We start from the raw sequence: 13013 nt of genomic DNA, 5'->3' as shown, positions 1-13013 counted from the left end.
AATTCTGTTATGATTACAAACCCTTTTCTTGGAAGTTTTCATTGAAGAAAAACATATTCGAATTCAGATAATGTCTTCTCATCCTCTCTGCACCACACAGGTTCTTCCAGTAGGAAACAGTAAAAGGAAAGTACCAATAGTTCCTTAATCCAAATTTTCCTAGATGAAAGAGTACAAAAGAAACAGTTGCAGAAGTCATAGTCTTTTTATATTTGTACGTGGGCCACTAATATCCTAGCATTACTTTTAAAAAGCTGGTTAGGGCATTTAACTAGCTCAGACTCAGCTGAACTTCACAAACCTTACTAAAATGGAAAAAATCACTTTGCTATAACACCAGATCTTGCCATAAAACCATGAAGCCTCAGTGATACTGTGCTTTACCCTATCTCCAACCCAGGTTTGCAGTGTATTAGAAGCAATGAATTAGTAATATGTAGAGATAGACAATATAATCTTGCATACTAGAAAGAGAAAAGAAAATGAACCAAACAGCCTGCTGAGGCAAACAAATACAAAGTAGCTAGGAGAAAAGATGACATAAAATCAGAGGAAAGAAATTTCAAGCAGTTAATAGGGCATTAGGGTATGATTCAAAATGCCTCAACCAACTCAGTATTTATGAAACTTGCATATTGAAAAAAATATCCCACTACTTTCTGCAAATATACTTGGAAGTTAATTACTTCTTTTTATGTATTGACTGACTACAGTTCTCAGTCCAGACTACTGAAGATACTGTTATCAAGCATTTCAAAGTCATAGTGAACTGAAAATGTTTTGTTGTTCTTGGGTTTAATCCAAAGTAGTGACAGCAGATTCACCATTTTCACACAATTTTTTTCTCCTAGACTGAGCAGTGTTTTTGCGAAGTACCAACAAAGTCCTTCAAATATTTGTCATCCTTATAAACAAAACAGACTTCATGTCTGCCTACAAATTCTAGTCCATTTTTTAGCACTATTCAATACTTATTGAATAGGAAGACCCAGTTCCTAAATGCAATCAAAGAGTTTTGGCACATCAAAACCTCAAATCAAAGATGTTTTGTTTTACTTGCATACAATGAGGAAAGTCAAATCTATTCATTGCATTCAATAACTCCTTCATGAATGCTTCAAAAACATATAATATGAAATCTCTGATCTTACCAGGAACAATATTGCTGAAATACCAGCCACCTATAGAATATAAAATGGAGTCAAATAACATCATCCAGCAGGTCATTCCAAAGGTCATGTATCCTCCTTTTGCCATTGGCTGGTACACATTATTCCACTGAATTCCTGGTAGTAGGAGTAGTAATAATAATAATTTTAAAAGGTCAAAACTAAATCAGTACAGCATTAAAGATCACAAACTCACCACCAACCAACTCTTCTGTGTATTTAAGCACTGACAGAAAAAAAAAAAAGAGTGTAGGTAATAACAGTAATCCTAATGAATAGAAATCAATTACTATGCCTCTCAAGTCTCTGTTTAGAACAGCAGGTGACACTGCTGCTGAGAAAACGCAGAGAAGTTGATGTAGAAAAGGCTATTTATGAAGTTTTAGATGGCCCTTAATTTGGCAATAGAAAAAGAATTATGACTATGACAAAACGAAGCACTGACCTCTTCAATAAATCGGGTTTTAGGACATACTGCTGATATTACAAAGAAACGGGTTAAACTAAGATTTCTATAATGCTAAACCTGAAAACTGTGAATTCTAAGAAGCAAGTATTTCTGAGCACTGACTGTGTTCAGACACAAACTGGAACTACAAACATACTGAGTATGCTTTTTAAAAGTGCAAAAGGCATGAAAGGAAGAAAGACAGTGGAGAAAACTAGTACTACTGAAAGTTACCATATTTGTAAAAGGAAAAGTAAAAAGCAACCAAACTGTACATTTACAAAAAGCATTACATTTTTCTTCTGAAAAGGGGAAAATGCTACTTTGTTTGCAGTACATTGGGTCATGATATTGATTCTGCAATTCTTTTTCTGCGATTGTCAAGAAGAGCAGTTTTTCACAAAGCACATTTTGCCCTTTATTCAGTAAGGAGGAGTTATTTTGATGGAAATGTCTGGCGTGAAATTTTAGTACTTTCTGCAACTGCCTCTTCTACTCATCAACTTTTGTATCATTACAATATTTGTCCAGTAGTTCATGGTTTGAAAAATACACTGTCATTAATATCGATCTTGCCTTAGTAGCGACAAAATAAAGGGACTACATCCTTTTCTATATTTAGATACATAAAGTAAATGTAGATATTTATCAAGGTCCACAACATTTATTTATTACTCTTCTGTAACTTTAGCATCAACAGGGGCAGAACAGGGCTTACGGTTCAGTATGCACCTAGCAAGTTTCCAAATAATTTTTCTTCCTAATGCTTAAACACAACACAGTGTTCTCATACATTTCTGCACTTGAACAGTAGCTCTCAGTGGAAATTTCACCAGCTATCTCCAGGCTCACAGAGAGAGGTGCACTGTTACTCAGGCTCAGTACAAAGAGTAGAAACATACGAGATATTTAACAAAGCAAAGACTACTTTTTTTCCCTACTTTCCAGTGTAAAATAGTTAAATATTTGTTAGCATTATGTTGAGAGTAACTTACAAGGCTCTTGTTCTGTACAATATTGTTCTTATAACCTCCCCTGTATTATACACTAGTGCATGTGTGAATCCACACACACCTCTGTATAAAACACTCTGTGGATATCCTTCACAGAATGAGCTTTAGAGCCATCACTGACATCAGGAAGGATTCCCAACCATTTGTATTGTGGTTCTAAGCCCACTAATTTACTTCTGGAAAGTGGTACAAGCTTAACTTGTTTTTTTGAGAGCATTGTTCTCCTCTCTTATGACCTATCCTGTTCACTCATTATTAGAGTGTTGTTTTTTTTCCAGAATAAAGTGAAAAACATTTCCAGCTGTATTTTTTAAAGAATAATAATTATTTTATTCTAATTGCAGAGCTTACCTATTTCTTGACCCTCAAAAAATGTAATGAAAAATACTCCTTGCCCAAAGGCAGTTGTAGACAGAAGACACTACAATACCAAAAGAGAAATAGAATGTGGACGTCAAATAAAATACATCATTAACAACCTCCATGAAACTCGTGATATTAAAAGCAAGCAATAAATAAATAGACCACTGTTTCAAATAGGCTAATAGTCATTATTTCCTTTTATGTTTTAACATTACTCCCCCATATATCGCAGTGGTATTTGCTCCACCTTAAAGAATTCTGCTGACCTTGTTATGAAAATTGGAAAGGATTAATCAACATTTCACAAGTTTTAGACCATCCTAAATCTGCCACTTACACAAAACATATAACGTGTAACACTGCAACAGCATGTAAAGTAATATACTTTTATCGTAAGAGCAGTGGTCCTACTCATGTTTGTAAGACAAGAACTCAACAAGAGATAGAGGTGGAAGGAATCCATACACTTGGTACTATATGTAAATATATAATTCTTGTTCAGGGAAATAATATTTAACTTCAAAGAAGCAAAATAAATTAACCATGCTGTATCAGAAAAGTACAAAATATAAAATGACCAAGTTCCACAATGGATAACACGGAATTATGACTGACAGTCAATAGAAAAACACTGGCAAGCTCATGAAGGCTGATGGAGAGATGCAAACCATTACTAAAATTAATAACCATTATTGAATGATAAAGTTCTGCAGTTTGAAAGTGAGCTGAAATAGTTCATTTCATCTCTCATTTTAAAATAATGCAATTAAATAAGACTTCTGCAATATTTAATAGAAAAGACACACATCCTGCCAGCTGTCTGAAGAAAGAAGTAAGAAGTACGACATAGGCTGCTACTTAGAAAAAATAATTATTGGCACAGATTAAAAAGTTGATGCTAATTCCACTTACCAAGTTAACCAAGACCCTGCCTCTTATATCCTTAAGTTTTCACCATCTCAACTGATGGCCTCTTCCCTCTCTTCAAATTTTATCCCCTTTTGCACATGCTGCTGCATGATTTTCAATGAGTTCAGGATATCTGAAGAGTTATTTTGCAATAACAGTGATTTTAAACTATGCATATTATCTGCTGTCTACGTTTCTTTCCCAGTGGCCCAAAGGGGGGAGAGAACAAGAAAATAACCATAACAACAAAATATTCTCCTGCCTTTTTATGCCTGAATTCTGCAGTCTTACATTTTGCTTACATGTAAGCAGTCTTACATTTTGCTTACATCTAAACACGTTTAGATGTAGAGCTTAGTGATATGGTCTAGTGGAGGACTGGTTAGTGTTAGGTCAGAGGTTGGGCTAGGTGATCTTGGAGGTCTCTTCCAACCTAGGTGATTCTGTGATCCCTAACTACAGAAGCAGAAGCTATTAGTTGACTAATTAATCCAATTGCCTGCTGTGGAGTACGATTCATTGATTTTCATGCATGGGTCTGATGCTGCTGTCTGGTTTATGGCCATTATTGGGTCCCGCACTGTGCTCCAGGCTATGGCCACACCTCTGCTCCTTGTGGCTCTCTGCCTGATGTTCCTGACTTTGCCCCGTATCACCTTTGCTCCTATGGTAAGACCCAGGCCCCCTGTCACTGGGTGTTTGAGGGGCTGGCCTGTTACCCGCATCATTACGATGCCAAGGGTACCACTTATATCTGTCTGTGGGCTGGGTGCCAGAGGTCCCTTGGGCACTGGTGTCTCTTGTGCCACTGGCACTATCCCTCCACCCATGACACCTCTCCTTCTGGTCAGGTGCTTCACTGGACTGCATCACTCTCCTTGCACACCAAGGAGACCTGCTGCTTGCCTTGCTCTTCTAGTCTTCTTCCTGCTGCACACGCTGGCAGTCAGAGGGCCTAGATGCTCAGCGAATGGTGGACTAGCTGCAGGGGCCCTGTTTTATAGGGCCCATAGCAAAGGCGGGGGCAGTGGTAGCCACTGGGACTTCAGTGAGCCTCTGTGATGGAGTGGCCCATGCGTGGCCAAAGGTGGCTGTCTTAGAAGTGGCCTGGAAGATGCCTTCACGTGGACAAGGAGGAGGGTTGGGGGGGCCTGAAGGCCCCTTTTCTGGGGCTGACTCCCCTGGGCCATTTGGCTTGCTAGAGAGAAAGGTTGCCCCTCGGCCACAGGGACTGCCCTGCACCTCCCATTCTGTGCCCTGGGTTTATTTGTTAACACTGTTTTTTAGGTAATTTCATTCTATTCTTTACGAAAAGGAACAGAATCAAGGTGCATCTTCAGCCCTAATTCCCATGTGTGCTTTGTGCTCCGAGTGATGAATTTCTTCCTCACATCACATCTAATCTAAATTTCCCCTCTATTTGTTCAAAGCTGTTATTTCTGGTTCCATGGCTATGCTCCCTGAGAGAGTCCCTCTCCAGCTTTCTTCTAGGCCACTTTTATGGGTAAGGTTAGGTGGCAAAAATGCAGGACCTAGCAAACTGCAGCCTTATCTACCTTGTTCCACACATTCCACATGACGTTTTCTAACTCAGGCTCTAGCTTCTCATCAGAGTAACATAGAATCATTAAGGTTGGAAAAGACCTTCAAGGTCATCTGGTCAAACCAACACTCTGCTGCCAATGTCACCCACTAAACCATGTCCCTACGCACCAGGTCCAACCTTTCCTTGAATACCCCCAGGGACAGTGATGCCACCACTTCTCTGGGCAACCCATTCCAATGCCTGACTGCTCTTTCTGAGAAGAAATGTCTCCTACTTGTTTTAATTGTTGCAGAGCAGTGCTTACACTGAGTCAAGGACTTTTCAGCTTCTCACACTGCCCTGCCAGTGAGGAGGCCGGGGGTGCAGCAGGAGCTAGGAGGGGACAGAAGCAGGACAGCTGACCCCAACTGGCCAAAGGGGTATTCCGCACCATGCTTGATAATTAATGTGGGGTGGCTGGCTGGGGGATAGGAGGGATACCGGCTGTTCGGGGATAGGCGGGGCATCTACCTCTTTCTTCGTTTTCTACACAACAACCACAGGCTCACCAATTCTGCTCTGGCAGTTCTTCGCTCTCCCTTCTAAATGGGTTCTGCTGTGCCATGCTCACACATCACTTTGACAGCTCTGCACGTGGTGTCTTCCCAAGCTGCACCATAATCCAGGGCATGACACCACATCCACCAGCCAGCTAAGGGAATGGCAAGAGCAGCGGTTCACTAGCACCTAACATAATCACTCCTGGGACAGAACTAGGCAGCTGCTAGGTAATTATCATGAGTTAAGGAACAACTTCTGTAATACTAACAGCCTACCATAACCGAACTTCCTTAGTACTCTGTCTCAGGCTAAGGGCTAAACAGCTGTTGGACAAAGGAAAAGACTTTCATTTCTAGTTTAGTTATATGGAGGGTTACAGCATATCCATCTAAGAAAACAATTTAACAAAGCTAGTCCTTTTTTTGGCAGAGATCTGCACACATAATACAAGAGCTACTAAGAGGCCAGATGAAGTACATTTTCACCACAGATTATTCAGGGTAATATACCCTGCTTATATACTGGTATTGAAGAACTAAAGCTAGATAACTTCTAGAATATCGCTCCAATTCAAAATATCCTGACATGCTATTTACTGAATAATTGGATACATCTACAATAATATCACAAGTTTTTTGCCAAACAGTTAATGACTTAAATGACCAGTATGCTATCAGAGAACAATAACATTATAAATATTTTGAAGCCAAAATATTAAGAGACATTATGAGCATGAGGGATAAAACTTCCTTATTTTGTTTTGTTTTGTTTTTGTTTTTTTGGTAGGTTTATACAAAATTTCCCTGAAAATTTATATTTGATTTCTTTCTATGTTCAAAACTTTTGGTCAGTTCAATACCTAGTAAAGAATGACTTATTTCCAGTGAAACACAAAAGCAAAAGTAAATAAATAAATAAATAATAGTCTAAAGTATCAAAACTATTGAAATCCATGGTATGGTTGGAGAATAAAAATTAGAAAAGGAAAATAAATATTTACCATTATAATTTGCTTGATGAAACTCAGCTGATTCTGCAAGACCAACAAAACTATGTAAGGTAAAAAACTGATCATATACACAAGGCTGGCACACAGAGCTGCTGTATTGGCACTGCTAAAAAATGCTCCCAAAAAATAGCTTAACATAATAACTGTCACTCCAAAATCCAGGAGGAAAAGGAAAATTAGGAAGCCATTGCTATAAGCAAAGATACCGCTTGCTTTCAAAATGATGGCCAGGGCACTGCTGCTTATTGTGAGAACAATTAAATTCTCCAGAAACCAGGCAAAGAAATGAATGGCTGGATGTACTCCCATTGTCTTCATATACTGTAAGACAATACAGCAGTCAGACTTAAAGTTAGGACACAATATTTCCTGTATAGGAAATATAGACCCGTATAAATTCCCCACCCCCACCCTCTTATCGCCCACCCCACCCCACCCCACCCCCCCAAAAAAAAGGGGTGGGGGGGAAAGAAAAAGAAAGAAAAAAAAATATTTACAAGGTTCCATTCATTATCAAACAGAACTCAGATTTGTGTGTATTAAGAAATAACATGAGACAGTCTTTCTATATGCTTAGCACCTGCTAAGACTAGTTGTTGATATAGCTGAAATAGTTCTGTCTCACTTTTTCTATCATCCTGTCATCCTCCCTTAAATTCTTGAAAGCTACATAGTACATGGGAAATTTTTAATTTGGCTTATGAAGGTTTATAATATTAGTCCACATACAGCAAAACATGAAAAAAAAAGTCCAAAATAAAAAAACATTCTAAACACAAAGCCTCATTTTAAATAAGTTTCCTGATTCAAATTTTATGAAATTTTTTTTGCTTGTTGCTTTTTGTCTCTTGGAAAATATTTGCACACTAGGATGGCCAATGCTCAAACTCAAAGCAGCAGCGTTTTGAATCTGAGTTGCCAGTTAGAATCTGAACTTACTGCCAAGAGGAAAACAAAGAAAAAAAGAAAAAAACAGCTGCATTTATGAGTACACAAAAGTACCTAAATGTTAAAGTATTTTGGTACACTAATAAATACATTTTATTTTCAGAGACTCAGCTCTCTCTTACCTCTTCAAGATGAATTTCTCTTTCATAAACCAGCTTGCGAACCATGCCAGCAACAGAAACCATCCATGTTAACATCATCATAAGAGGGAAAAAAAAACCTATATTGTTCAAGAATCTATGGAAGAATATATATGCAGTATTGTTAGCTCCCATACATAAAAGACTTTTTTTAGCAGTTTGGTAATAGCTTAATACTGTGACTATTCTCAAAGTATACATAAAATAAGATCTGTCATGAGCGATAAGATTTATTTTTATTCAGGTCAGGTGATTCACATATTTTTCATGCAACAAGCTACATATGTGCATTAGTACTATAAATTTTATTTCCATGTGTCAGCAATAGAGCTGATGTAATCTGTCTTCCGGGTGATGAGGCTTCATTCATAGTCAAACAGAATTCAGATTTATGCATAATAAGCAATAGCATGAAACACTCAACTTTTGCTCCATTGGTACATTTTCTCACCATTAACTAATTTTACATTCTAATACTCAGGATGTTATGACGATTTTACAAAAAAACAATCCTACACTTTTTCTTTTGTTCAAATTTGCAGCATATTTCATCACATACTGGGGACAAATTCTATGTTTTCACATAGGACAATTGATAATAGAATAGTTTCTTTGCACATTGTATTAGTTGCATAATGTATTCACAGTCTTTGTCCAGCAGACTACTCTGACCAAAGTATAGCTGTAAACAGCCTGTAAGGGGTCATTTGGCAGACTGAAGTTGCATAACATTTTGTCACCTCTTCTCTTAACATTTGTTGTTTTGATATCAAACACATTCATTCAGTTCTACGTTAGAAAATGCACTTATCCATTACTAAGACCTGGTAGCTTCCTAAGTCCTCTAAGCGTTAACCCAATAAGAATTCTATAATTGAATTAAGAAGTAGAAAATTTACTTACAGGTCACTGGTATGACAAGGGTAAGGCATGGCTTGCACCTGAATTGCTGGCTCTGAGATATCTGACCCTGTCTGAACTGAAATGATTGCCCTTTCAATCATGTCTTGAATAGGAATAAAGATATGGTTATATTTAAACCCATCAGCTGGCAGCTTCTGGGGGTGAGATTTCCACACTGGGTTCTTAATCAAATCCGTTCTCATGCTGTAGAGAACACTGGTTCTAATTGTATATGAAATGTGCAACGGAAGGAGATTTCTAAAATCTGGCGTCTTGTTCTTTGGTGCATTGAAGATGATACCTGACACAAGAAGAAAAAACATTTCATGCTCAAGCCTATATGACATGTTATTTACATCGCTAACTCCTGGACAATTATCATATGACAGTAGGATACACTCACCTGTTAGAGCAGGTCTTTTAAAATTTCCCGCCCCCCACTCAAGAATGGTAGGTTTCATAGACACCAATGTTACATAATTCTTATTTATTCACAAAATACATGAGTTTGCAACAATCCTTTTTACCTGAGAAAATTCCTTCTGAGATTTGTCTTTTTGAGTTGTAGCTTATCATCCTTATATACAGATTTAACCCTGTTTTATATACAGATTTTTGGGAGACTGATCCCAATTCCACATGTAAAAGCACTACAACAAAATTTGTCCACCAAAGGATTACAAACCCTGGAAGTGGGTGACAAAGAAAACAATACCAACCCACTAAAATTAGCTTTGATTTCTTAATTTCTGAGACAATAACATAAATTCTGCTTTAACATAGCAGAATTTGCATGATTATCTTCTCTAGCTCAGTAAAAAGTGTGAGTGAAAGCTGTATCTGTAGCTGGAGAGATTCAAATGTAGCTGGAGAGAGTCAAATACAGTAAGTTGGTTGTATTTTCTTTCAGAATGACCAAGACATTCTAGGCTTTTTTTTTAGGAATGTGAGAAACTGATCTTTTTTCCTTAGGAATGGAAAATGATCTCTCTGACCACTGGGCTCTCAGAAAGACATCGTAGAATAATTTACTCTGCTGTAAAGACTTTTTTTCAAATTAATTTTCCCATTTATGCAAGCATTTAGTTTTCTGAAACATTCTTCCCTCTTTTTTAGAAAGACTATATGCAACTCAAAGCTGCTTATGCGAGGAGAGAAAATGTGTAGCAAGAAAAACATTCCTGTCTTCTAAACCCTTCTGTACAATTAATTGATTCACAACAATAAGAATGTAATGCAAAGGATAGACAGTTTAATTCCAATGAGGAAAAGAAATAACCTCAGTTGCCTAAGAACTAATTTGCTCAGAATAAACAATTTTTCTAAGTTGTTGGTTTAAGAACGTATAATTTACTTTTATTTTTTACTTCTTTCCCTCCCTTTTGCAAAGCCAAGAATATTAAAATTAAAATTCAAAATGAGAAAAAACAGGTGATCTTGTCCTAAGTAATTGAGTTTCCCGAGTAGTGTATATTTTTATTCCATTTTAAGCTTTTATGACTCTGCTTTTCAACATTTCATGAGAAACAACAGACTCCGAGGATTCATTTGACATTTCCACAATTAAAATGTCCTTAGTCTTTACTGCATATATTATAGAAATCAGATGTTGGGGAATATCTCTAAGTTAGATGTGCTGTATTTTGCCTGTATTATGTATGTTTCAATACATACTTTGGAATTGTGCAAGTTTAACCTCTTATCAACAGACAACAACTAAAGTCTGATGTTTTCTGTAATTACACATTTTAAATAAGATACTTACTAGCCAAAAAGTTATTTTGCTGCATGAGTTCACGAGCTTTCTCCTCCAATTTATCAACAGACTCAAAAGGCTGGAAACGATCCAGTAACACACAGGAAGAAATATTTACTATGAGATGTGACAACAGGTCAATCTGTTTACTTGCTGAGCTGTTAAGCATCTTGTCCATCATAATTTCTAAGAGGAGGAAACAAATTGGACTGCCTTAGTTTTAATGAATGAAGCAGAACAGAAAGGTATGTTCTCACTTGCACAACCTGTAGGAGAAAATATCCTTTGTGTTAAAAAAAAAGGGGGGGGGGGGGGGGGGGGGGGGGAGAAGGGGTTAAAAATAAAACATATTGTGAATAATTGTGAACTTGTGAAAGTGTAGTTCATGTTTCAGCAGCTTTTACAAGTCTTTATCTACACTTCCCTTCAATTTCAAAACAACAAAAATATAACAAGTTCTAGAAAAAGGACTTTTAACATTTCTTCAGCTTTCTGTAACTACTCCCACAAATTTAAAAAAAAAAAAAAAAAAAAAGAGTTCCTGTACTACAGACAGTCTTTTTAATCTAGTAATGTATTGGCTAGCTCTTATCTTCTTGACACTACAAATATTTCAAGAAGTTCATCATATAGCATACAAGCATCTTGATTCAAGCCCTACATTAAAAAAAAAAAAAACATCAGAATAAAACTAGAACCTCCCATTTGACTTTGATTGTATTTACAGATCCAGGGTGAATGTATACCTTAACCAATACCATGTTTCACGAGCACTGAACCTTTGGAGGAATCCAGACCTCCATCCATTGTTAGAGAACTGTGCTATATCCGTAAGTTTGAGAGAATAATCATAGGGACAGCATGAGCTAGAAACAGTGTAAATTCATCTGGATTTAATGGAAACATCTGAATTTCTCAAGTAATAATACGTTATAAAGCATCCAACACAAGCTTCCTTCTTAGACTCATTTGAACATATAGGCCTTAAAAAGGATGGGTGATGACCTCATTTGCTAACAGTGGTGACAGACAAACCCTGGATCATCAATGTTATTTAACAGCAGCACGGGAAATATTACAACAGGAAGGCAGATAAGTGGAAAAAGATGTATGAATTAGCCTGGGGAAGAGACACAATTACCAGTGAGAAAGTATAAAGATTAAAAGGAGTAGAAACTGAGAAACGGGTACTTTAGAATTCAGAAGACAAGCAAGCAATGACAGGGTGAATTCATGGGCTGAGAGAAAAAACAGCCTCAGACATACCATGTGTGTCTTATTTATTACAATGCTTCAGGAGTACAATAAAAAAATAAATTAATACGTTGCTACCTGTTTCATCGCATTAAAGAGAACAGAATATTTCTAGCATTAACCCCAGGTAATAGGGTTAAGCTTTTATTTTTATATGTATGTGTCTATATTTATATATATATATATATGTAGCCTATATATAAACAAAAAAAAACATGAGACCTTTTCACCATCTGATCTTTATAAAACCTTAATTTGATATATTTAACTTAAAAGTAATAATAAATTCTCTCATGAATTATACTATTGAATATTTTAACATAAGAACTAGTGTGTCTAGTTTGTGACTTCTTTGGAGTACAGCACACTTAAAATGTTTCTGGAAATAAAATATTGTACTTCACAATCTGGACGAACTATAGTCTAACATGTATATAAAAAGAGATACAATCCACAGGAAAGGTTTAGAATTAAGATGTTGTTTATCTTTCATATTTCTCATTTATAAATTTAGCAACTCAATAAAAATTTGGTGAAGCTGTTTTTATTCTTACCTTCGTAATTCGTTCTCCCACTTAGGTTGTTTAACCTACCATTAAGTAATTCAGAGGAACTCTAGTTGTTTTCTATGAAACTGACAAATAGAAGTGCTATTTAAGGGAAAGGTTGCAAGAAGAAAAATAGGAATAAACCAGAAAAGAGTGAATTTAGATCAGAAATTAGGAAAAAATTCTATTTACCAGATGATTGCGGTGGTGGCATAGGTTTCAGTGATTATTTTAGAGCTATTTTTTTGCTTTTAGCTTTCTGTGTATGCATAAAACTATTTCATGACACTGAGGGCAGAAGAGGAAAAAAACAGGCAGGAAAGCTGCCTGGATTTTTTTTTTTTTTTTTATTGTTATCTTAGCCACTACATCCTAGGTCACACACAGCCCATAAGGGAGATTCCTTTGTAGTGAAAAACACTGCACATCTAGAAGTCACTGTAGAAGGACAATTGGGAGACTCAGGG

The 13013-nt window shown here is 36.7% G+C and overlaps 1 protein-coding gene across 1 annotated transcript in view; it reads right to left on the bottom strand.

The window, feature by feature from the left end:
• ABCA13 (ATP binding cassette subfamily A member 13) overlaps nucleotides 1-13013 on the bottom strand; it is a 196835-nt gene that overhangs the window by 114325 nt on the left and 69497 nt on the right. The window contains 7 exon segments of the mRNA XM_032181104.1: nucleotides 22-159; nucleotides 1152-1286; nucleotides 2982-3051; nucleotides 6989-7318; nucleotides 8068-8182; nucleotides 8989-9289; nucleotides 10754-10930. Of these exon segments, the coding sequence (XP_032036995.1) occupies nucleotides 22-159; nucleotides 1152-1286; nucleotides 2982-3051; nucleotides 6989-7318; nucleotides 8068-8182; nucleotides 8989-9289; nucleotides 10754-10930 (1266 nt within the window).

The sequence above is a fragment of the Aythya fuligula genome, chromosome 2 (assembly GCF_009819795.1).
Source record: "Aythya fuligula isolate bAytFul2 chromosome 2, bAytFul2.pri, whole genome shotgun sequence".
NCBI classification, from domain to species: Eukaryota; Metazoa; Chordata; class Aves; order Anseriformes; family Anatidae; genus Aythya; species Aythya fuligula.
This window is presented reverse-complemented; position numbering and strand designations above follow the sequence as displayed.